This window comes from Aythya marila (genome assembly GCF_965140915.1).
Source record: "Aythya marila genome assembly, chromosome: 3".
In the NCBI taxonomy this organism is placed as follows: Eukaryota; Metazoa; Chordata; class Aves; order Anseriformes; family Anatidae; genus Aythya; species Aythya marila.
Window position 1 is genome coordinate 53,555,482 of NC_139044.1, and position 25,950 is coordinate 53,581,431.

Below are 25,950 nucleotides of genomic sequence, written 5' to 3' on the forward strand. Positions count from 1 at the left end.
AGGCAAGCACTGTTCAGAAGCAATGCAAAGCAAATAAGATGCATTGCACTAGCAAATCATTGAGGTATACCTTTTTGTTTCACATCAGATAACAATGGTGTTCTTAAAAATGTATTGCAAATTATGAAGTTTTGCAGATAGTTTTCATCCCACAATTAGAAATTACATCAGGGTATTTGTGTACATCCTTATCAACTAGCTGGAGATGGAAATTCTTGGGGGATAAGACACAGAACCAGAACTGGATCCTTTTTGATAATTTCCATTTGGAACTGATGTTACTCTAATCTTTTTGCTTTTATTTTTCACCTCATTCACAAACTGAAATAGCTTCATTAATTTCTTTGCAAATTATTTCATGTATTTTTCTAGTGTAAATTGAAAAACAAAACAAAAACAAACAAACAAACAGAAAAACAAACACTGTCCATCCCCTCCTCATATCTTGCAGAGCAATAAAGAAAAGAAAAATTAATGTATAGTATATATTTTATTCACTCAACAGTGGTTATGATGCAGATAGTAACTAGTGAAGCTAAACAGTTTCTATAGTGACTGTCTTGTTAAAATGATCTATTTCTGGAATTCCATCACAGATCAGCAGAGTGGTTACCACGGATGTGTTCTGTGATTAGGGTCACCCAATAGGTAAGCAGTGAGCAGTGAATGAATTAATTTCACCAGGAACATTTTGGGGACAATTAAACCACCCTGCAAATGGCAGGAATATACAAAAATGAGGATTAAAATGTAAATCAAGGCAGCTTTGTTCGTAAGTATTACTATATCATTGTATGAGCCTATAAAACTCTGCTTTAAATGATTATGAAGTCATGCTAGATCTGTCAACATCCATAAAAGTACTTGTCATCCTTACAGTTATGTTGGAAAGTGTTAGCCTGAGCATTATTGCAGAATGTGGTTGCAGAAAGCAACCACTGAATCTTTCTCAATGGGATCTATAAGCTACTGTGCCCTATATGGCATACAGTCCAACAATCCACCTGAATATAAATATATTAGGCTAATTAGGCTAATATAGGCTCAAATGTAACCTGAGTATCCCTCAGTCTATAGAAAGAATATTTCCCAAAGGAATCACTTGGTCAAATTTAACCCTAAAGGTAAAATTACAGAATATTGTAAAATATATGTGACAATTTCATTAGGGACTCCATTTCTGCCATGCCCAGCTATTTAACTACTTGCAATGCCAAAACCTGTGGGAATCAAAACCCTGACTTTTAAAACATATGCTCACTCTCAGTTTTAATTCTTACTGATCTTCATTGCCACAGAACTCTCTAGCAGGGCACCTTCGATTTCTAGCGATAATGAAGTTGAGTGTAAAATGACCTGAAATTGTCACAGTGACAACATGTGACGATGAAACTAATGTGCCTTACACTTACACTTCCTTGATTCAGCTCTCAGCTCTATTCACCCACAGAGAAAAAAAAAAATCCCTATGAGTCCAATGAACTTTGTTTCCATCTTTGCATTTCCTTCAGCTTAAGCTTTTGGATGCATCTTTGTTTTGCACTCGACTGAGACAACACTGCTCTCTCTCTAATACAGTACTTTCTTCAATTGTTTTCAAGGATATCGAATCATGAGCAAAGCTATTGAACAAGAACATCATTCTTTCCTTATGTATTACCTTTCTAGGTAGTGGACTGAACATCTTCTTTTAATGCCTCTTATGCTTCAACTGCTCTTAATGCAAGGAAGAGAAGCTTTGCTCAAAAGGCAAGATACGTTGCCTGCTATGGCTGTATTAACTGTAAAAACAACCAAATTCTGGGACTACACCATCTTTATAAATTTAGCAGTATATTTCTATAGCAGAATGACTATACAGATACCTATGTGATTAAATAAAATACAGTCCTTAATGACTTCTGATTCAGGATCACATTTATTTTCCCTTGTTTACAATGAAGTTCAATTAAATGAATAGGGAATACATAGTGAAAGTAAACACTACAATTTACATTTTTAGAGGTGGATTGACCTAATTCCACATTCATTACATCTTGCATACAGCATTTTGCTTAGGGTGTCAATTCTGTTACACTAGATATACTACCATGAAACTCCATGAAACTCCACCCTCCTGTCATGAAACTTTCCTAAAATCTGAATTCAACCCTAACTAGTAAATGACAGCTGCATTATAAATAAAATAAATAAAGCTAATAAAAATATGTCTATGTTATGATTTTATACAGAGTCTATGATCTTAACATATGAGAAAAATTCTAAATGTACTTACCAATTTGATTCTAGGATGTATATTTAAGGCACAATAAACCACGTTTGTTATAACTGAAAATTCTTCAATAAAAAATATAAAGGAAGGAACAGGAAAGGAAGCTAAGGAACACCCCAGACTCTCATTTTATGGTTCTGCAAACAAAATCTCCTTTCTCAATAGCTCACCTTTGGCTGGTGATTTCTGTCCTGTTGCATCTGGCACAGTTAGGCAATGTGTATCCAGACCTAAAGAAGTGTTTTGGGATCCACCACTGGGCAAGATCTGGCTTTCTTCTGCTTCTCCACAGTCTACTTCTGGTTGCTCATCAGAGTGAATCTGTACACAGAAAGTTAAAGGCTGATCACTCTCTTCCACAGCTGAGCTGTTAACAAGGTCAAGCCAGGACTGCCTCTCAGAATAAACCACTTTGGACGTCAAGGAAGATGATGACTCTTGGGAGTTCAAAGTGCTTTCAGGAGATGAGAGAGAGCAAGATGCTTCACTTGACAGAGTTGAGGTCAAAGAAGACTTCTGTTGATCCTGCTTTCCAGAAACAAATGGGAGAATAAAAAAAAAAAAAAAAAAAAGTTATTCCAAGTTATTCTTGTTCCTAGGCCCTACACCCAATAGACATGCAGCTGAAATGCAAAGTAATTAATAATTGATGTAATGTGATTGATTATCCATCCAAGCAAGCCTGAAGGTAACCAATAAGGTAACCAATCTCTCACAGAGCAGTAACTTCAGAAACTACGTCACAAGAAAGCTAGAGGTAAAACAAGTTGAAAGCTTAGAAGGCTTAGAAACAACAGAATAATGAAAAATACCATGTTGAATGCAGCCTTCCATGCTAGATCTCACAGTCATTTTCACTCTTTTCTTTCTACTCACTTTATTGTTTTAATCAAGAGTGAAGAAGCAAAACCCTGACTTAGCCATTGAACACGAAGCTGTCCTGAAGCATTGAATAAATCTATCAATGACATAGCCACAGATAGACAGCCCAAACAGCTTTGAAGCAGCATTGAAGTGACCTTCTCAGCAGCCAAAGGAATTTTGCCCAGTCCATTCTGGGGACTAATCATTCACCGTGCCAAGAAGGCCGACAGGTAATATGTTGGCAAGTTAGTGATAAAAAGAAAACACAGGCAGCTATTGGGCACAGGGCATGAAAAAGTTGATGGTGCAAGAGGTGCTGCTCATTCACCTGCCAAGATTCATACTTGAGCACATGAGTCTGAAAAAGGACCCAAACTTCACTAAAGACGCATCAGAAATCACCATATCTTAGGGCTCTCCATGCTGTACTTGTCACCCTGCCTCAACATGAGTTCATGCAACTAGAGCAGACTCAGAGACAACTAACAGTCATCCTCAGGAACCAGAAGGTGAGCAAGAGAGGGTGCAATAGATGCACAATTACATATAAAGAAAGATTGAGAGGAAAAACAAAGTCTTGAGAAGTACGTAGTTTCCCAGATGAGCAAATACATGCTTACATCTGTCTACAGTAGGCATTTGCATTGGCTGAGCTGTACTATTGTCTGGTCACCAAAATCAGCTCAAACAAGAACTAATACTACTCTGCTTCTTAACCACCAAACTCCACTGAAAAGATGAACCGAGAAAGAGAGTCAAATGCACAAGTAATACACACACAAACACACAAATATACACACAAATACCCAGAAGATTAATTAACAATAATAAATAAAGCAACTGAAGGCTTGGGGAGAAAAAACTTCAGATTGCAGCCCCTAGCAGAAACCACAATGAGACATAATATAACAGCCAGATTTCTTGCATTTCTGTTACTGCAGAAATGTATTCATTCTGCAAATCATCTGTTACTGGACAGAGTCAGCATCAGAATACCAGACTTGATGGACCACAATTCTAGCAAGTTTATATTCTCAATACATATGCAGAATAGATCTCTGTAAGGACTAAAATAGATGATAACTAAACTGGAAGCACTGAAAAATACAGAAATGGTGTTGCTAGGGAAACCCAGAGGAGCTCAAACACAAAAGAGAGACTAGCCTGGAATACCTATTAATAATCCACTGGTAAACTAGAATGAAGATGTATTCATATAAACTAAAACAAGAGTGATGATTTTTTGGATTATGCAAACTTCTGCAATTCAGTGTTACTGTAATACTACTTCCCTTTTACATTAAGAAATGTAAGATTGCCTTCCTGTGTTTCTAATCCAGTTGTCTCATGAAGCTACTAATTAGTTCATAAGATGAGGAGACTGTAGGTCACCATTTGTTTGCAGCACTTTCTTCATTTTTGTAAATTATCAAAGTCCATCCTCCAAGACTGTTACAAACACTGGAGGACCGGACCTTATTTATATCTCCATTACAAGTAAAACATTGTGTTCTAAGTGCATATTTGTTTTTTAAAATGAAACCTTTACAAATACACCCTAAAGCAAAGGACAAGGTGATGCTGCCATAAACTATACGTGTGAATAACAAAAAAGCCCTTGGGAATACAGGTGACCTGAAGCATTTTATCTGTCTAAGATATATTGCAAAGACAAATTGTTGAAGTGTTTGTACAGACAAGCAGAAAAACAAAGAAAAAAATAAATGAAAGCTGTTGCTCATGTTGATGGTCTAATTTCAATTATTTAGAGACTTGAGAGGAGGATGTTACATCTCACCTCTATTTTTCTGGCATTTGTCCATACAAAAGAAAGTGCTGTTGACATGAAAATTGTATCTCACTGAGTGGAATAAATATTTGTTTTCATTTCCATTTTGCAATGAATAAAAAATTAGGATGAGAATGAAGCAGAATGCCAGAATGTATTTCTCTTTCTCTACATATGAATATATATTTTTTATTGGCATGAAAAATGTTTACCTAAAGTACTAGAGTGGTTCCTTTGGAAGTTTTGCATTAATGTACATAACAATAAATCTCTATTTGGGGACATTTTAAAAAGTAGATGCTTGGGCTAGGAGATCATAAGGATTCCATTGGAGATCAATGAGTCTCTAGGCATTTTTTAGAGAAAAAAATATCACCACAAAACACCTCTACTGCTCTTTTGGGATTGCTGCAATCTATTAACTCAATATAGCTGTTGATTTTTCAGTAATAAATCTATTCACATGTGGAGAAATGAATGCAGACGGTCAGTTAAGCTTTTGTCCTACAGATGTCAAAATATATTTGTTCTTCACTTGCTTTTTTCTTCAACAATACCCACAAGCACTCATAAACATAGAAATCTCATGATCACTACTCTTGCTTTTCAAGTTCCAAAACAATCTGGGTCAGCAGAGCAATTGAAATTTTGTGCAAGAATTACAGTGAAATGTTTGCTACTCTAACATGTAACAGGGCCTGCACCTGAGTGGCTATTAGTTTCCAGATTAATATTTTCCAATCTGGTGTTGATTTCAAGTGTGGAGGCCTTCCCGGAAACAAACAAGAGCTCCACTCCTAGAATTCACTTCCCAGTAAACGCAGTGCTTCCATAGTATTTCCAGAGGTTTTCTTTCTCCAGTAATTATCTGAAAGGAATGGGGGAGTATATCAGGTAGTTAAAAGAAGACTCTGATTTGTAGTTAAATGCAGCTCTGGCAGTGCCTAACAGCTCCCCACCCACCACATGAGCAATCTGAGCACAGGGCAGAGCAGTGGCAGCTAGAGCTTTTTCCAGTGGCAGCTCTTAAGGTGAAAAGTTGATTAATTTGCTGAGGAGACACTAACCTTTGTCCATGTGGAAGAGATTTTTAGATGGGGATGGGGAGAAGGGAAATCTGCAGATAGAGGTAGTGGCTGGAGGGAAGACAACCTTCAAGAGGAAAGGCTGAGGAAACAAGACCTCAGCACCTGCACTTTTGCCTGTATCCCATGTGTCCCCTGCTAAAACATCGAGGCCAGCACTCAAGAAGAGCATATGGGAGGAAGACAACTGGAGATGGCCTCTGCAGCAACAGGCTGACAAGCAGCAGGAAGCCAGAAAAACAGAAAACAAAAAAAAAAAATAACACCTGTTTAAAACTCATCATCTGGAATAATGCCGGCATTTGCTCAGAGGTGAGCAGACGGGAAAGACATCTACCGCCACTTAAAGGCAAGCCACTGAGGCATAAAATTCAAGACGCTTCATTATCGGCCTTCAGCCCAGAATAACTCCTGGAGATGTATTGTCAAGGTTTCTATTTTCTCCAATATTTATAGCTACTTGGCCACATTTAACTTTCAGTTAATACAAGCAATAAAGAATCCCATTTTATACAGCAATGAACGCCACGCATCCCCTGAGTGCCAGGTGGGTTGTTTCACGGTGATTAATGCTGCACAACTGTTTTAGGAGAGGAAGTGAAGGCTGACTTATCTGACTGAAACAGACAGAGGCAAATAGGTGACAGCGTGACATACGTTCCCAGCTTTACATGAGCTAATTAAAGATTGCTGGACAGGCAGCTCTGTGCATGACATCTCCTTTTATTATTGACTGTGGCCACGCAAGCTGCTCCAACTCATCTATATTTTTAAAATTTGTTCCTGCTTCACTGCCTATCTGACCACTGCAGTTATTAGATGTAGTTTCGAAGCATCAGTACAGGAGCCTGGGTCACAGCAACAAAGTTGTTGTTGCATTTTTTATTCAACCATGAGATGTAATAAGATAATTTGGCAACAAGCATATTACTGCATACCACTAGATATTAACTCTCAGCTAGGGAAGAGAAAGGCTTGAACTCAGGATTTCATATTTCAGCTGTATTACCATCCCCAACTGGATTACTCATTTCCAAACACAGAATTAGGTAAACCTCGTACCTTGAAGTGCATATAAGTGGAGATGAGATCACCGTAAAGAACATCAATAGTAAAACAGGATTAATAGGGCAATAAGTGGCTATTAAATAGGAGAGGCAGTATGATTAGACACATGAAGGTGCATACAACTTATTCTAATTCATGCAAAGAAGCTAGGCAGGAGGGAATATTCTGGACAAATGTTTCACAGCAAGGGAGAACGAGTACATTTAGGAAGGATGGCTGCTTTCTTTTTTTAATCTCTTTTTCAGAGGTACAGGAGAAGAACTGATTTTATTACTGTTAGAAGATGCCTCTTTCTCTTCACTTCTCATTGGCACAAAAGCAGCTTTAAATTCAGCAGATTTAAGAACAGCTCACTTGAGTAAATAAATGCAAATCTGTCGGATGATGTTACCAGGGTCACAAAAAGAAAGAAGATTTTGGATTGGATTCAAAAAAAAAAAAAAATATATATATATATATATATATATAGTGAAAAACTAGGTTACAGTAGTGTGTTAAAAATCTCATAATGAGAAGACTCATCACGTGTATGAGGTAAAGTGACACCTTTCTTTCTCAAACAAAGTAAATATGCCTCCTTCAGAAGGAGACATTATTGTTAGTGCACAGCTCTTAACAGCACAGGCAACAATAACTGCAGGGAACATCACAGGGCAGTGACCATCACGGCTGGTGCATCCACATCTCAGACACAGAGAGTGGATGTCTCCAGACTCTGGTTTAGGTTATTAGGCAATATCCCACCATGTGGAGAAAGACTTATTCCAACCAGGTACCAAATAAAGCTAATTAGAACAACACTTACCAACTGAGGAGGTTGTGACTGGGCCATGTAGGGGGGAGGTGGCGTGTCTGTTATTTCTGGATCATCGTGTTCACTTTCACTATAGCATTCTGAGGCAGACATGGAAAATGAGCAAAAACAAGGTGTTAAAACAACATTCATTTATTCCTCAGGGTACTGTGGTCATCGAAGGTCACCAAGAGGTCTGAGGACCATATTGTAACATGCCAGTGTCTATGACACTGAAAATTAACCCACTTATGGTAATGTTCCATTGCTTGATAGCAGCCTTCTCTTATCATTTTAATTATTCATTTAAGTAAAAACAAAACAAACAAAATACACTAGGTGGCAGTGCAGTAGATAGTCTCACAAATAAATTTGGGTTCTTTCCTCCCTTAAAAACCTTTAAAAGAAAGGCTACATCACCTGTGCATATTTAGGGAGACATGTTGCAAGTAGCTGATGCTGTCCATAGTCTCTGTAACCAGCAAGTTGTCCTGGAGCTGGCAACAGGCTTTGGCTACGATTTTGGAAAAAACAGATTGCTCGTATGGTGCTTTGAAAACCATAAAGCACCCTCAGGGGACTTCTGCCACCACACAATAGCTCACACCCGCATGCCACATGGCACAGAGGTACACTTGCTGAGCTAGCAATAAATACAGACACAGGACTCTACAACTATATACCCCTCTCATTTTTTTATTTTCAAGTAAAAAGCAAGCTGATGGAGCCCCAGTAACTCTTGGGAGGTAGAGAGGCAGGCACATTATTTAACTACATGTGTAGCAGGTGGAGGTATTTTCCAACACTTCTCAGATGCTTTTTAACAATGGATTACATGAAGTGCTAATCATTGATAAAATGACACAAGAGGGGAGGCAGCAAGTTGCTGGATCATATTCTTGGGGCCCGGTTATAAAAACTGGACCAGATCACTTCACTCTACTAAATATCCCTGCATGTACCAGCTTTCCAGACCCACATTATTATCCAATTAGCTGTGATTACCACATCTTTTAACTAAATTAATACCAGCACACTTACTTTTCATGCATGTAATTTTGGGGGGTTAATAACCAAAGTGCAAGAGGAGAAAGGAAAAAAAAAATGTTGTAGGAGAGCAATTTTATACAAGGGAGAGGTTTCTAAGATGTTAAGAAAGTGAAGCTTTCTCCCAGTACTCTTTGCAGGACTATAGGATTTGTAATAGCATAGCTGCAATTCTGTTTACTGAAAATACTTGCTGGCATATCTTAGCACTGAGGACTGGCTGCAGTACAGCCCATATCAAATTCTAAAGCTCTGTGAATGCATTCTTGAATTACTCTTGGTAAAGAGCTTATTTTTCTATGGCTCCCCTTTCAGGCATGCAGAAGAACTGGGAAAACAAAACTAAACAAACAAAACAAAACAGCTGTTTCTGATACACTAAAGACCCTCCTGAAGAGTTACAATATGTGGAAGAGGGAAAAATCAGGTTGCTGGGAACAGAAGTGGCTGTCATTAATGGCAGCATTTTTTGAGATGCAAGATGTAACAGTGCCTCTGCAAGGGCACATCCACACAGAGGTATCAATGGGGCTTTCAACCCCACTCATGACAGATGCTGGAGCACATGTGACAAAACACATGGTAAGATAAACAGGTGTTTGATCACCCAAATCAGAGCCACTTTTCTTTAAGGAGAGATGGCCCACCAGCTTCAAAAAATGAAGAAATCTTGGCTATGTTCATTCCAGGATAATTAGACAACCTGCAGCAAAAGTTTTTGATAAATTATTCTGTAATCTTTCTGCAGTGTTTTGTTTTTATTAATATTAGTCATAATTTTGTGTCAAGTTTTATAACTATCAGCTCAGCCCATGCAACCAATCCACTACAGTTTCTGAGGCTTAAAAAAAAAATGTATTTGTTTTTCTGTATAGTACTTTGATCACTGGCACCATCAAACAAACTCTTCCTTTGCATGGACAATGTTTGGATACCTCCTCCCCAAATGCAATTATCTATGCAGGCCTTGCTGTGCAATATGATATACAGCCCCTTATGCTAATTATCACAGATTGTTTTTTATGCAAAATTAGGTTCAAGGAGGACAAAAACATTTTGGTAGAGTGCTGGGGTATAGAAATTAAAAATGCTCCTGAAATTAAAAAGTCTCCTGACAAGAACAAACTAGGAACCATAAATTGAAAACAAATAAAATTATGAGTTTTGCTGTATTCAAATCAGTGGTATCTGTGTTTATCAGTACAAAGCTATTTCTTTTGGCAGAGTGAAAATAGAGCCAGATGAGGCAAATCAATAATGTCATTACAAGCCTGAAACCTGGACATAAACCACAACCTCATTCTGGGAAATAGTAGAAGGAATGTACAGAAGAGCATTTCAGTGCTTAGACAAAATATGCTGCATCACCTAAGCATGATTCATATTACTCTAAACACCAGTTTCTTCTTCATAATGCCTGTTCCTTCACAACCTGTTCTTAAACAAAACAAAAACAAACAAACAAAAATAAGGAGGGTCAAAAGCCCAGAAGAAGATATATATTCCTTAGGTCAGAGTCCGCCCCTGGTTTGCTAACACAATACTACCCACAGCACTTCTCATTTTAAATCAGTTCCCAATGCACACATCCTCACAAAGCAGCTTTAACAAGCACTCCAACTCCAAGGGACTTTCTTTGTTCTCTATTTACCTAGATTCATGATTTGACTGCAGATATCCTCCCACCAAAAAGTACTGTTATGTCATTGCACAAATTAAAACAGTAAATAAATTGCTCTGGAACTTTAAAAATTATTCATTCCACAATTAACTTTTGGGCTTGACTGTAAAGAAAATCATAAACTTCAGTACAACCACCATCACCCAATATTACTGCTGTTGAAACCCCCAGAAATGGAGAAGATATGAGGGACAGGTTTGCACAAGATGTGGCCAAGCTAGAAATATTGCACAATTGCTCTCATATACCTTACCAGCTCTAAACCCGGAGTAGCACAGATGTTTCTCTATGTTCTTTGTAGGCTTAGCAAGCCAGCAAACTGCCAGTTGGTAGTTACACATCACTCGCAAGAACAGCAAGCATCTTTCAGTGACACTACATCTCACCAGCGTATCTTTCACTATGGCTACATTGCGTTGTGCTGGTGTGGTGTTGCTGAGCTCAATAGGCAGACAGACCCAAGGTGACAATTTGAAAGAAAGGAAAGATCTGACAAAAATTTGGCCTTTCAGAAACTGTGAAGGACATTCTGTAGTTACACACTAAAACCAAGATTAGAAACATACCTTCTTCATTCTTCCCATTGGGTGCCTGAGGGTCTACAGCCATCCCCAGCTTGCTTAGCCACCTATGTTCAGAACAGAGAGAATACATTGTTAATGATACTTGCATGCTGTTTTGATGGTTTCTCACTTTTCAGATGTGTTCCACATTACCACGACTATTTTCTTTAACCCCAAGTCTGAACGTCAGAGTTTCTATATCTCAGAGAATTTTCCAGAAATGCACCAGTTACCTGGATGCTAACATTCCCATTCCTTGTAACAACTGTGGAGGACTCAGTTGCCAATAGGAGAAATGCACTGAACAGCTCACAAGCCCACTTTGTAATATGTAATAGACTACCTAGAACTTTATTTTTCTGTGCACGGATTTCTGAACCACTGTCCATCAGGTACAACAGCAAGGTGTTCATAGTCCCAGTTTTACAGCCCTTATGCTCTTCTCAGACTGTATATGGTGAGAAGCACTAGTTGCCTGGGACAATTTCTCTTCCTGATCTTGAAAAAAAACACTACTGATGAAGAAAGAGTTGCATTACTGGAAGTCAAAGTATTACTGCTATAACACAATATCAGTGGCTTAGTCCCACTGTTGAGTTGTTATGTTTCACCCACAGTAAAGCAAAAAGCATAGGAGCCATAGGAGATGATGTCAGCTGCCCTGGCCAAAGCTATCATCGCACAACCTAAGAATCTAAGCCATTTAGAACTAGACTTTCTGACCATCGCATTCTGTTCAACTCCCTATTACTTTTGTTTTTAGTAAGTCTCACTTCCTGTGTTGCTTTAAGCTATTAACTGTGGGTTGTTTTTTTCTGGTTTTGGTTTTTCTTTTTTTTTTTTCTTTTTTTTTTTTCCTTTAAATTTATTTCTCTTCCTAGGTAGCTGTATTTTTTTCTAGTGCTAGAAACTATCCCTGGGTATACCTTTTGTATGCTATGCTTCCTTATAAGTCATTCAGATCTATCCAGATTTTAAGAAACTAAGAACTAAAAAAGCTCAAGCCCTTCAAATTAAAACTCAAGGCATAAATAAGGAATGTAACAAGGTCATGAATTAAGATTCATAACTCCGATAAAACATCATGTTGGATCTTGATTCTACTCAAGAAATGGGAATTTGTCTGTTAGATCAGAACTGGATTTTTAGACTGTCATATAAATAATAGAGATACATAGCAAAGGGAAAGAAGTACTGTTTCTATAAGAGTGGATTAATGACTTTCTTGTAGCAGCTAATTGTAAGAGAATGATTTTTTTTTTTTTCAAAAAAAAATCTAAACAAAAGAAAAAAATGCTAATAAATCCAGGAATTCATTAAATACAAGGTCAGACACCAGTAATTGAGTACATTTTGGCCAGGTAAGTTCATGGAGCTAGCCAGCACAAATCTGCTTTTCATATGTGCACTACTATGGTAAATACATGCTAAATGAATGAAGCAAATGACTATACTAATAAACCCACCATTGACTTAATAGATATATATGCATGAAGAGTTGCAAAAGGTCATGATCTATCAAGCATTTATGCACACAAGTAACTCGACACACACGAATGCCCCAGTGAGTTCAGTGGAACCACTCACACGCATATGTATGTGTGGGACTGGAGCCAAGAGAACAGATGTCTTTTAGTCTGTTTCGACATATGCGTGAGTATGCGTGTACTTTCTGTATTAAATGCATGTATTTTATACTTTGCCAAGCAAAACATCATCAGTTACAACAGCGAGGAATCAGGACTAGTGCAGTACAGTGCAAGCTGCTCTAACACTAGGCTACCTAGCTTTAAGCCAAAATGAAATTTACTCCAGAAGTGGAGTTTGAAGAAAATCATTGTGGGGTATAAGAGCTGGGACACCTGTGTAGATTTCGATCACTCACTCACATGAGACTAAACATTTCCAAAGTGTCATTAAGACACTGAGAATTTCCAGCTGGGGTCCAAACTAGCTGTTAACACTCATATGTCCCCCATTAGCTCTACATTTTCCTTTACCTTCCCCCTACATCCTTTCCTCTTCTCTCTCAGACAGTCACTTTCTCTACAGACGTATTTCTGGCCAGCAGTCCTCCATTCTCAGTCCTCAGCCCACCTGCCTCAAGAACCTGTTACTGTGCTGAGGAGCTCTTGTAGGAAATGTAACCATATAGAAATAGATGGTTATTTCCCCAGCAGCAGCCTCTGGACTTCTCCAAGTTACAAAGGGCAACACATTTTTACATTTATATTTACATGTATATACCTACAGAGTACAGATTTATGAGTAAATAAATGCATGTACACTGCTGTACTACAGTACATTTCTGTCTCTATAGCCATTTCAGAAGGTCTCACACATTTTCTCAGCATCTCTCCTTTCATGTTGTGTTGAATAGTTATGAGGTCTCCTGCTTATAGAGGAGAAAAACAGTCAATGCTCTATGAAGAAACACAAAGGTCACTAGTACAGCCATGACTAAAATCTTAAATTATCTATCAGACAAGCTCCCTTCCCGTTTAAATTTTATTGCTTTTTATCTGAATTTTGGCCTTTTTATGAAATAGCATTGTGAACAGACTGCAATCTGAAGTTATAAAGACAAAGAAAATAAGAGCTATATACAAATAGGTCCAAACTGGACCAATAGCAAGTAATATCTACTTCTGATAGCTTGATGGTTTCTAAAATGGCAGTATTAGTACCCATTTTTATTTCTTTAAAAAAAAAAAAGCATGAATGAATTATTGGTCCTACAGGCATTTGTGGAAAGAAAATTTCTAACCTGGCATAAGAATTGTTTAACTGCAGTATAGTTTGGCAGAGAATTAAATGCTTGCTTAGATTTAAAAAGCAGCTATTTATATCACTCTAACCCTCCTTGATAATTGACATGCTATTCTGAAAGCAAGCAATATTATATTCAAATCCTAGATCATTTCTGGAATGAAGCTATGTAATGCTTTTCCCTCTCTTTCCTTTCCTCCTTCACTTCTCCCATGGTGATGAACTTGCTAGTTCACTTTTGTAATGGAAAGGGATTTATATCTACAAACTTCAGGAAGACTAGTATCAGAATTGCACTAATAATGAGATTCACCAACTTTCATTAGTGAATAAATAAAAGTAGTTTCCTTCTACTTAATGATCAGGAGAAAAAAAAAAAAAAAAAAAAAAGAGGGAAAAAGAAAAAAGAAAAAAAAAAAAAAAAGAAAGAAAAAAGCCAGACTTGGTAATACCCAGAATAATTTCATCAACAACTGCTTAACAGCAAGAGAATGAACTTTCAGAGTGTTCTCAGATGTGAGACAGGATGAAACATGGCCAGTCGCTCCCTACTTACGTGTTCATTTCCAGAACATTTTCTGCCGCAAAATAAAATGTCTTGATCTGTGGGTGGCTGATCTTAATAGCACTTTAAGAAAATAAAAATAAGAGAGAGATGAAGAAAACTAGTTTGCATAAGAAAAAATAGATGAATTAATTATTTAAAATATTTATTCACTCCACTATATTAATCCAGATCTGCTTATCCATCCATATAGTTAGTTCCTTAAAACTCAAGATTATTTTTAGCTCTTCTGAGGCTACACAGTATTCAGAGAACATAAAATACAGGAATTAAAAAAGGATGTAAAAAGAAATAACACTAAGTTTTTCATTTTGCAACCCCATAAGTTTGCTGTGTGCCCACATCTTGAATACGGTGTGCAGTTTTATTCTTCTCCCCAGCTCAGAAAAATAAACAAACTTGAAAGAGGTTCAGCGAAAGTGTCAGGGATGACCCAAGGTAAGGGGCAGATTCTGTGGATGATTAATCAGGCTAAGAACCCACAGCATAGAGAACTGATGGTAAAAAGAAGGTATAAAACAATAAAATCACACGTGGCATGCAACAGGTGAATAGGGACTGATTCTTCACCGTTGTTTCCATGACAAGTTTTAGGAGGCACCAAAGAGGCAATTAGGTTTGACACGAAAAAAAATGGAGGTCTTGACATGCCAACAATTATGTTCTGCAACTCCACCTCAGGATGTTAGGGGTATCCTCATGAGTGCTGCTAATTCAGCGCTAATAATTTCAAACTGGTGGAAATCTACCATGAGTTAGTAAATACACTGACATACTTCTAACTCAGGAAGCTTCACCAGTAAATTGTTTGAAGTCTGAAAGAGCATTTTAAGGAAATAGCACTATATGTTTTTCTTCTTTAATCTTTGCTAGGCACCCACTTTGGGCCACTTTAGTAGGCAGGATATAAGGTTAGACTGCTTTGGTCTGACCTAGTGTGCTTGTTCTTAATGCTGCCTTGAGAAGGAAACACCAACTTTGAAAAAACACTTTTACCTAAATACCAACCAACGTGTATTTCTTATGTGTTATTCTAGCAGACTATCTGTGTTTTGAAGCTGTCTTTTCCAATGGAGAAGAGGAATGAAAAAGGGAAATTTACTTATGCTGTTACAATGATATCAACAACTCTGTAGTTCACCAGCTTCTGAACATACTTGGAAGCAGAGGTTGACAGTCATAGCAGAGACATTGCGGGGGTGGGGGTGAACATACAGGTTTGAGTTCCTTTAGGAAACAAGCTTCCCATATCTCAGGAATCTACCCATAGTCCTTTTATCCTTTTGCCACAACACTCAAGCTTCTATTAAAGTGCAAGAGTGACTTTCTTGAGTAAAGGACAACAGGGTCCATAGAGGTAGAAACTGCCATAAATGATTGACAGTTAATAAAACCAATTGATTCTTTATTGCAGTATGTAAAAACATAATATGTAAAAATATGTAAACATCAGTGATTTTTGACTGCCTACTGTGCCTATATTTTAAAATAATAATAATAATCAAAAACAAAGGAAGATGCAAGACACTGGAAACTGAACTAGCTAACTCAAACATTCTAGAAATGCAGAATGAAAGAAAAGTCATCAACTTTTCTTATTTTGACTGGATTTCCCTTGGTACATGGTCTGTTTCGACTACAGTATGTCACCTCACTAAGACAATACTACTTTTGAATTACATGCACCTTTCCTATAGTAAAATATGCTTTATTTATATGAAAAAGCAATTCCAACAGTATCCTCAATGTGTAATGACTATAACCAGAAGAATACCCTTTCCAGTTTGTCACTAGAAATCATGAACTGCAGCAATTAAAAACTTTCTCCTGGTCCTGTGTTTAATGAGTCAACCACCACTCTTCTGAGAAAACAATTTGGAGCTCCCCATATTCAAAATTTCTACCCCCCCTTTCTTTGGAGGATTCAAATGCACAGTTAATCTCAAGAACTCCTAGGGCTAAGAACAGCATGCAAACAGGACAAAGAAGGTTTTCTCTTAAGGGACAAAATAAAAATCATGCTGAGCTTTATAACTTTAAACAGCAGCAACACCCCTCCAAACCCTTGAAGTGTGCTCAGGAGCAGCTGGAAGTCAATGTTGTACATGGAGTTTGGAGATAATATTTTTAGATATGTACTCTGCTAAACAAGGTTTTCACTCCCTGCACAACCAGAGGCTTGTACAGCCCAAAGTTGCACTGCAGCAGTTTAAGGAATAGTCCCAACTGAAAGGGAAGCAGTATTACTTACATCACTGTTGAACTCACCAGACAAGAGAAGGCATCTAAGATAGACTGCCACTTATTCATAAGCAATGAACAATAACAACAGCAAAAAAAAGCATACTGATTTACTTTTTAATTGCAGCTTTCGTAGAGGACATCTGATGGAGAATTTGCAAAAGCATATTTACTGTATGGTTTTCTTTGAGTAACACATTTAAAAAACACATTTAAAATCCCATTATTTGTACAACACAGAAGATCTCCCCACAGCTCCATTGTCAGGCAGTACTGAGATCCAATTCTTTGCAACACTGTAAAAAAAAATCATGCAAAACCAGGGCTAAGAGATAAACTTACTGCTTTTTTTTGCATTCTGTTGCTCGGTCCACACTGAAGTCTGGAAGCCTGATAAATCCTTCTGCTTTTTCAGCCTGCAATGAATAAATAAATCAGATCAACCAGTTGTTAAACTACCAGACTCCAATGCTTAATGTTATTTAACATACAAGTGCTTGTTTTTGACAGCTTTTTTATACCGTAAAATGTATTCTCATCACCATGGGGACATATTAACACCCAAAGTTTTGGATGATATTTGGAAACAAGAACTATTCCTACACAAGCTATTATTTGAGCAAGTCCTGGATGCGAGAAAGCTCAAGAGCTTGCACTCCTGTCTGTGTAAGCAAGAGAGTGTGAGCATAGGATTTGTTGTAGACTTCCAAATAGCACAGAACCTGAGGAAGGAAAGATCCTCAGCTCATATAAGAGCGCTGAGATAGATTCACCTGCCTCCTCACCTCAGAGTTGTTTGTTGTTGCTGTTTATTTGTTTTAAAATCAGAATATCTTTTTCTAAGATTCATGATTAAGTCATAAGTCATGTCCAGTCTAAAATTTTTTGTCAAGGGCAAAATTTAGGTTTGGAGGAGGAAAAGTAGCAGGGAGGTAGAGGAACCCAATTCCTCTGCAGCCATCCATGATCACACAACCTGGTTCAATAAAGGGACCAGACAAGCTTTGTGCACATAGCATGGAAAATGAAACTACTGAACCTCAGCTCTAAAAACAGCTTCAAAATCAGAAGTCACACAGAAAACATGGGTGACTAAAGAGAGAACGAATAAGTGTTATATTATCATTTCTGGTGTGGCTGTTAAATGCAAGCTCAAACAAGCAAGCATATGTTCCATTATACAGCATGCGTGTCTGTTACACAGACGCTTAACAGCAACGCATAATAATCTATGCATATTCAAAAACTAAATGTCTATAGTAATAGGAATTCAAACATTACCCAAAATGACCCAAGGAGGATGGAGGAGGGTCTACCCTGGGTAATTGTAATATAGACAATTTTGTTGGGTAACCTGTCTATTCCTGTACATGACCAAGGCAGAGAGAGGCAATAGGGGCTGCTCCCATGCCAGGAAGTGAGAAGGTACCAGTGCTGTTGGATGTTCCCACACAGACAAGCTGCTTTGTCAGGCTGTGAACCAGACTCAGATGACTCTGACCACACAGAAATCACTCCCTCCAAAAATTCTCTACCATAGTTCAGGAGGTAGAAGAAGCCAGGCAGACATTTCAAGTACACTATTTAGACACAGTCGCCCCTTTCTGTAAGAGAGCGCATTTACTGAGCAGTAACATCTCTGTTCCAGGTCAGCTGGACTCTGTACCAGAGTGGCTTCAGTAATACTGAAGTTACCAGTTGGCCCCGAATCCCCATTCTTCCTGCCTGCAGCTGAAACAACTCTTTTACTATATCTATCTACATTTACCTGATCAGATGCAAGAAACTAGGACTGCTCCTAAGAGAAGCAATAAGGTAGGCAAAAGCCTGTAGCATATAACATCAGGAAAAAAAAATACACACAGATATATATATATACATATATACATATGTATATAAATGTACTTTTCAAAATACAGAAAACATTAATTCCGGTATCAACTATTTACAGCTCCTAGGTCTTATCCCTGGCCATATTACAATTCTGAAAATATACACTGAGTTAAAGCAGGTAAAATATACACAATAATTACAAAGACAGAGGATAAATGGAGATAGATGACTGACAGCATCTCAAGCTATATTATGCATGAATATGAAAAGACTATAAAAAGATGTTCATCAAGACAAGTCTTTGAGCTTTAATGCTTGAAAGTATAAATCTCTTAGAACTGAAATATGGATACAGAAAGGATATTTCAGTGGGTGGCTTCCCTGTACCTCTGCATATATGTTCTTTTGTATATGGTAAATCACAATATAACCATCATTCCTCCAGTTTACAAGCATTAAATATTCATATCAGAGGTTTATATTTTACATCTTCACCAGTAAATGGTTTTGCCTGCTTTAAAAAAAAAAAAAAAAAAAAAAAAAAAAAAAAAAAAAAAGCAGTGGAATGGGTATTTTTATTAATGAATATATTTTTTTCATATTTTATTTTGGTACAGGAGAAACAGTAATGCTCATCAGCATCTGAGCTGAAAAATCTTTCATTTTGCAATGTGGCTTCATTTGTACAGAAAAATCCTTATTTGTTATTATGGGTTTTTAAATTTCTCTTTTTGTATTTCTACCTGTCATATTTGTTCAGAGCCTGTCTGAGGATCTTTTGTTTCCATTCCACAGATTTGAATTTAGTGAGGCTAAAGTCATGGAGACATAATAATAATTGACTAAAAAAAATAATTACAAGATTAAAAATAAAATGTTTGTTTTTAAAATATGTGTGTTTCAAACAATTAGACCTTAAGCTCATATTTCTACCCCAGATCCATAGTACAGCAAATATACAGATGATACAAATGAGGAATTTTGTTCATGGGCTGCATTGTACTGAAGATACTGAATGTACTGTCCTGCATTCCTGTACCACTAAGAGTGGTCATTTACTAGGCCAAGTGCAGCAGGAACACTGAAATTATAATCTGATCCCCAAGATCAGTCTAGAAACACCAGAGACTGACCTTAAAATAAAACTGTTAATGTGGTATCAAACCTGTTATTACACACACTGTTGGATATGAAACTTCTACAATGCTAGATGCTTCTCTATAGTATCAATCAATAGTGCCCAGTATAAAAAATAAAATAAAATAAAATAAAACAAAACAAAGCAAAACAGGAGATCCAGAAGACACTTTGAAAAGGAATATATTGAACCACCTTCTCACCCACAATAAAGCATCCAGTGGGAGACTGGGTGACTAGTTGTTGTGTTTTTGTTTTTTGTTTGTTTTGTTGGTGGTGGTTGTTTTTTTTTGGGGGGGAGGGAAGAGCTGACATATTATGAATGCTATCACCACTCAGCCAGTTTTACTATTGGAGCACTAGTCTAGATGGCAAGACCGCATCCTGTAAATTGTTTAGGACGCTGCACAGACACTCATGAGGAGATTAAAACCTAGCATTAGAGAAATACTTTATACAGGCATTTGAGCATTCAGATTGTGTTGGGCCACAGAATCAACAGGATGCTGTTACTCAGTATGGGGACACTCACCTGGAGTGCTCATGCAGAGATGGAACTTAAACTTGAAGGACTAATGTATTCCATGACCATGCAAATTAAAGGATCAGTCTCTAAATTTCTCAGAGAGACAGATCTGTAGGCTTTGATTTCATTTACCAGTTTTACCATAGAGAAATCTCACCTTATGCAGTATCTGACCTGTTCCATTTAGTAGAAGATCATGTTCAATGCATCACATTCTGCCTTTACATCATTTCTGTCAGTGATTTCACATTAATTTACAATAAAATTTTAATGTTTCATTTTATGTAGAAGTGAAAGGAAGGAAGATAATGTGAATTTTAGGAACAACTTTTTGTTGTTGTTTTTAATGCACTATTGGTTGCAACTCAGATGTGTCATCTGTGTAATAGAAAACAGATGTTTGATGGACATGTAGTTCCATTTTATAGTATTAGAAAAAAAGGAATGGAAAAAAAAGGAAAACAAAACTTAACACTCAAACATTATGAGCTTATGAGTGTCACTGCAGTCAACAACTTCACACACAAACACACACACACACAAAACACCCTTTTCTGTCCCCAAAAATCAAATATATTAATGAAACATATTGAAGGAACACAATGAAAAAGGTTAATGCCCTTTTCAGCTTGCCTCTCAATATATTGTACAAATTCAGTAACTTTAGCAAACTTAATAAATAATTTAATTGATCCTTTTCAATATTTAAAGTGGATGTAATGATGCAGAAAAGTTTTTTTGTTTGTTTTGTTTTTGTTTTTTTAAAAAGTGCTGTAAAATGAAAATATCCACTTATTGCAGGACAGCTCCATTCTGCATCTCAAGTTATGCCTGATGGCTTCATCCCGGTGTTTCAGTGCTGCCTGCAAAAGACCTCATGGATGCTGGAGGAGCAGTTCAGTCCTCAAGCCTATTTAGGATTTTTATTTTATTTTTTTTCTCTCTGCCAAGTACACCAGTGGGGATAGAGCTCTAGAGCTTTGAATAATTTGTGTAGCATATTAGATCAGAGGTCTCTGAAACCCTTGACACAATCAACCAACATCGATGAATTTGTGTCATGAACGCAAGCAGTTACTATAACTCAAAGGTGAAAGATTCCTGTTTTAAAAGACTGCAATTATATAGTTCCTAGCAAAGCTCTTGGAGTGAGGACCAATTTAAATGCAGTGAATGCAGGGAAAAAAAAAATACAAAGACAAATAGTGACAGTAGATCACAGCCTGAAACCCTTTGATTTTATACTTATATTTCTTTTCAGCTGAATCCCCATGACAACCATCATTAACACATCCTGTAAAACTGTATTTCAACATTACTTTGAAAACCAACCAAGCTATCCCAAAAGGCCTAGCATGACAGAGGCTTTTAGCGCTCTGTCCCTTTCCAGATGACATTATTCACATAGCTGCAACAAGCACAAGATGAGCCAGAAGCCCAGGATTATACATGCTGATCTTCCCCCTGAACCCCTCTTCTTATGCAGAAGTACCGATTCCCTCAAAGGTTTCAGTATGAGGGGGCAGGAAAGAACTAAAACCAGTAAAGGGTCTGGCAGGATTACACACTGTCCTCTTCAACATATTTTCAAGACACATGACTAAGGAGAACAGTAGTGAAAACAGGGAAGCAAACATTATGAGAGAGCAACTCTCCAAAGAGTTTGGTGTCCCAAATGCACTCAAAAAGTCTGACTGCTCAAATGCATTTTCTGAAATTTTCTCTATTTCCATTGCAAAAATTTTCTTTTTTTTTTTTTTTTTCCCCTACTCCAAACAGCTTTCCTTCCCCATACTGGGGGGGAATGCCCCTGTTACAAATAAGTTTCCCTGCCAAATATGATATCCGTGTGTCAAAAAAAGAGCAAGTATGTATGGGAAGATGTTTCAGAGCAGTCTGTCTAAATGTGCTGAGATGCTGAAACCACAGGTGCCCTAACTTATGTCTCTCAGTACTTCATCTAGCCAGTCAAAAAGCTAATTTGGATTTAATTATCTGCTCATGCTTGCTTTCAGTAGGTGAGAAGCTTGACTGCTAAAGTGTCTGATTGCTGGCCATTCTCAGTATTTTATTATTTTTACTTTTGAGCTGTTACTTTCACAAGGTATTTTACGTTAAACTGAAGGAACACTTGTCTGCAAATGTCAGCCAGAGTGACCTACATTGCCTCCTCCAATCTGCCTGGTGTGAAAGACCCAGAACTGGAGTGACCTGAAGGCAAATTAAACCTGAGCAACAGAAATTTAGAGAGCTTTAAAGGCAGCCTCAAGACAGACTTCACCGAGAACATGATGTCAGCTGAGGTTACCTCCCCAAATCTGGGATAATGCGCATTCGGTTACAAATTCCACCCACTCCTTATTTTCTCCAGCTCTGCTAGAAAAAAAAAAAAAAAAAAAAAAAAAAAAAAAAAAGGTTAGGTCCAGCACCCTGTTGCTATGTTACAGTTGCCAACGTCTGTCTGACTGCATTTTCTACGCAGCCACTAACAAAACATACTTTTTCCTCACAAGAACAAAACCAGTCAGGCCGAGCTACAAGCAGTCAGCATAACCCAGTTCATTTGACCTCGGTCCCTGTCCTCCATCACCGCCTTTCACTTCAGCCTCTGAGAGGCCCATCATGGGACATCTCAAGTGTGGGAGAGGCAAGACTCCGTCTCCTGTAACACACACAAACTCAATTGTCACGTTGGATGCCCTGTTGTGACCATTAACTCCACTGAAGATGGAAGTATTAAAGCCAGGCCACGTGCAGAAGTAAAAAGAAATATCAAGTAAGCCAGTGAGTATGTTACTGATATTTTTTCTTCATAAATAGCAAGGTGAAGATATCTGTGAAAATACAATGGATCAAATTCATCTCAGATGTAACTCCAGTGGTGGTACTAAGCATGGTTCTGGTCTCATCATTTTAAGCAAGCATATTTTAGCAAAGGACACCTCCCCTCCTTTTAACACCCTATAGTTACTGTGATTCTGAAAATGTCACCTGAATCTAAATTTATGCAGAAGTTGTACTCTAAGTTGTCCAAAGAAACATCAGATTTTTAACATAAAATAGTGTAGAGGAGTCAGCAGAAGTTGAAAGCGAAGAGGTGCTACCAGCTAGCATGTTTACAAGAAGTACTGTGATAGGTGAGAAGTCAGGACTGATATAAGCCAGAAGTATTTTGAAGCTGCATGAACTCTTCAGAGTATATGAAATGAATCTGAATGAGGCTGCCACCTGTTCTTCAACCTTGTTTGTTTTGGGGCAGTCAGTGACAATAGGAAAGGAGGCATGGACTAAAATGACAAGTTCATTCACATGGCAAATGCTGTATAGGAGCGTTGGGATCTGTATGACCATGGTTTCTCTGAATCCTGAGAGAGGAATTTAGCCAGACCACTGAAGTAAAGGAAGCAGACAACTTTGCACCTTCTCTCTCCCCCCACCGCCACCCCCACCCCCCAACACACATTCTCCAGAATGCAAAATTTCCCCTATCTTGCCTCATTTTGTTTCTTCTCAGGTTGATTACTCCTCAGAATAATTTGTTTCCAACAATTCTCATGTCTAAAATGCCTGCTAGCTGTCCAGCACACTTTTCTTAATGATGCTCAGCCAGAGGAACAACTACAAGCAGTGGTTTAGAACAGTCAATGGATTTGCAGGATATTAACGCCACTGAGAAGTACCTACCAAACCAAGTCTTCTAAGCAAAATTATGGCAAGCATTGAAAAAACACTCTTTTTTTTCCTCCTATTTTTCTACTCTTCTTATTTCTTTTCTTACTTTTTATGTGTGTATTTAACTTGGTTTTGAAAGGAAGCTAAATCAGACTACCACAACCACACAAAAAAAAATAACAACCCATGACCAGCACAGTTGTTTTCACTTTTGCCTAAAAAAGAATATCTAACATCATTTTAAAATGTCATTTAAGAAAGGTCTGTTAAAGTTTTTATCATGTTAAAATTGTAGCTGAAGAGAAAATGGGAAATACACTCCTCATCAGAATAAAGATTTGTTTCATGGAATCATAGAACAGTTTGAGTTGTAAGGGACCTTAAAGACCACCCAATTACAACCCCCCCGCCATGCGCAGAGACCAGTAGACCAGATTGCTCAAAGCCCCATTTAACCTGGTCTTGAATATTTCCAGGGATGGGGCATCCACAGCTTCTCTGGACAAGTTGTTCCAGTGCCTCACTTCCCTCAGGGTAAAGAATTTCCTCCTTATATCTAACCTAAATCTACTCACATCTACTCTCTTTTAATTTAAAACCATTTCTCTTTGTTCTGTCACTACAATCACTGACAGAGTTCATTGCCACATAGGCAAATTTAATTTATTTTTTTAATATATTTTTTTAAATATTTGTATATTTTTTACTTTTATTTGTAACTTGAAGAAGACCGCAAGAGCTTTAACAAGGATTATTGCAATAAAAAGAATCCTGTGAAAAAAATCCAAATTGTATTTAATTTGTCCAAATGCTCTAATAATTAAGACAGTTTTGGTTTTTTAATCTTTCATCCTTTGCTGGCCTTGAGACATCCTGATTTCCGGAGCAACATGTTTGCATTTAGGAAGCCTGATGACCGTTTGCAATCCCACACTGAATCTGTTCAGTTTCAGCTGATGTTGTTAGCATCCCCTAATGTTCTGCATGTGCCAGTTCTGGGCTTTGCCAGCATCATTATAATACAACAGAAGCTTTTTTAGAAATAGCAGTGCAAGAGAGTAAAGGGAATAACTATGTTAGAATCTTCCTAGGACACACAAGACACCGTCTCTGCTGTAGCAACAGACTGTAATAAAAATCAGCTGTTCCCTAGGAACCACTGGCTCTTTGCACTCAGCCATAACCTCCCATTAAAAACCCAGGTAGCACATCTGCAGAGTGAAGCTGCCAGATGCAGAGCACAGTGATCTGCAGAGGGGATTCCAGGGTTACTCTGAATTTCTCACTATGATTCTTTCCCCCCTTCTTCAGTTTTTACTTCTTAGCTTCTTTGACTGATTACATAAATCCAGGACCTGCTGTTCTTTGTCTCAGACAATTTCCCACTCACACTGTAAGTGGAGTAGTTGGGTTGGATTGTCAGGAAGAGGAATGCCATCTATGCCAGCTGTCCTGAGGAAAGCTCATCCCCTGAACAGAAAGCTGGACCTTGAATTCAAAACACTGTCTCCTCTTGCAAATTTGACTTTCAGCATTGACTCATCAAAGCAGGAAGTTAAAAATCAGCAGAACGTGAGAGACTTTAATCACAATGCTATGGATGAGACATCAGCCAAACGAGGAATAAAATCATCATGAATTGCCAGTGCACATACCTGCAATCCTACCAGTTCAAACAGGGGAAAAAAAAAAAAAAAAAAAAAGTGGGGGGGGGGTGGGAAGATGGAAGAGAGACAAACAAAATCAAACAAATAAACAGATGAATCTTAGTGTGGAAGGGAATGAAGAGAGAAGCAGAAGAGACACTTCTAAAAATTAAGCAAATTAGAAGTGAGGAGGCAGTATTGCTTCAAGCCTTGATAGCAAACTGCCTGACCCAGGAAAACCTTTACCAGATTCAAATGCCAGCAGAGCCTGTGAAGAGGAGCTCTTCAAAGGGCAGAGCAGACTGCAAGTTAACATTTCACAAGTACTTACTGAACTAGAAAACACAGTTTTCTGCATGTTTCACATTCAAATAGACACTTTCCAAATTACAAGAAATG

At 37.7% G+C, this 25,950-nt stretch overlaps 1 protein-coding gene across 7 annotated transcripts in view; it reads right to left on the reverse strand.

Annotated features, from left to right (window-relative positions):
* The window catches only part of IPCEF1 (interaction protein for cytohesin exchange factors 1), an 83,461-nt gene that overhangs the window by 14,714 nt on the left and 42,797 nt on the right, over positions 1-25,950 (reverse strand). For 6 of the 7 annotated variants that reach the window (XM_082757123.1, XM_082757121.1, XM_082757120.1 and 3 more), the window contains 5 exons: positions 17,080-17,153; positions 14,488-14,559; positions 11,166-11,227; positions 7,884-7,972; positions 2,443-2,800 (listed from right to left, as the gene is read on the reverse strand). In XM_082757123.1, the coding sequence (XP_082613249.1) occupies positions 2,443-2,800; positions 7,884-7,972; positions 11,166-11,227; positions 14,488-14,559; positions 17,080-17,153 (655 nt within the window). The remainder of the gene's footprint in view (positions 1-2,442; positions 2,801-7,883; positions 7,973-11,165; positions 11,228-14,487; positions 14,560-17,079; positions 17,154-25,950) is intronic. The other variant, XM_082757124.1, reaches the window with a different exon arrangement.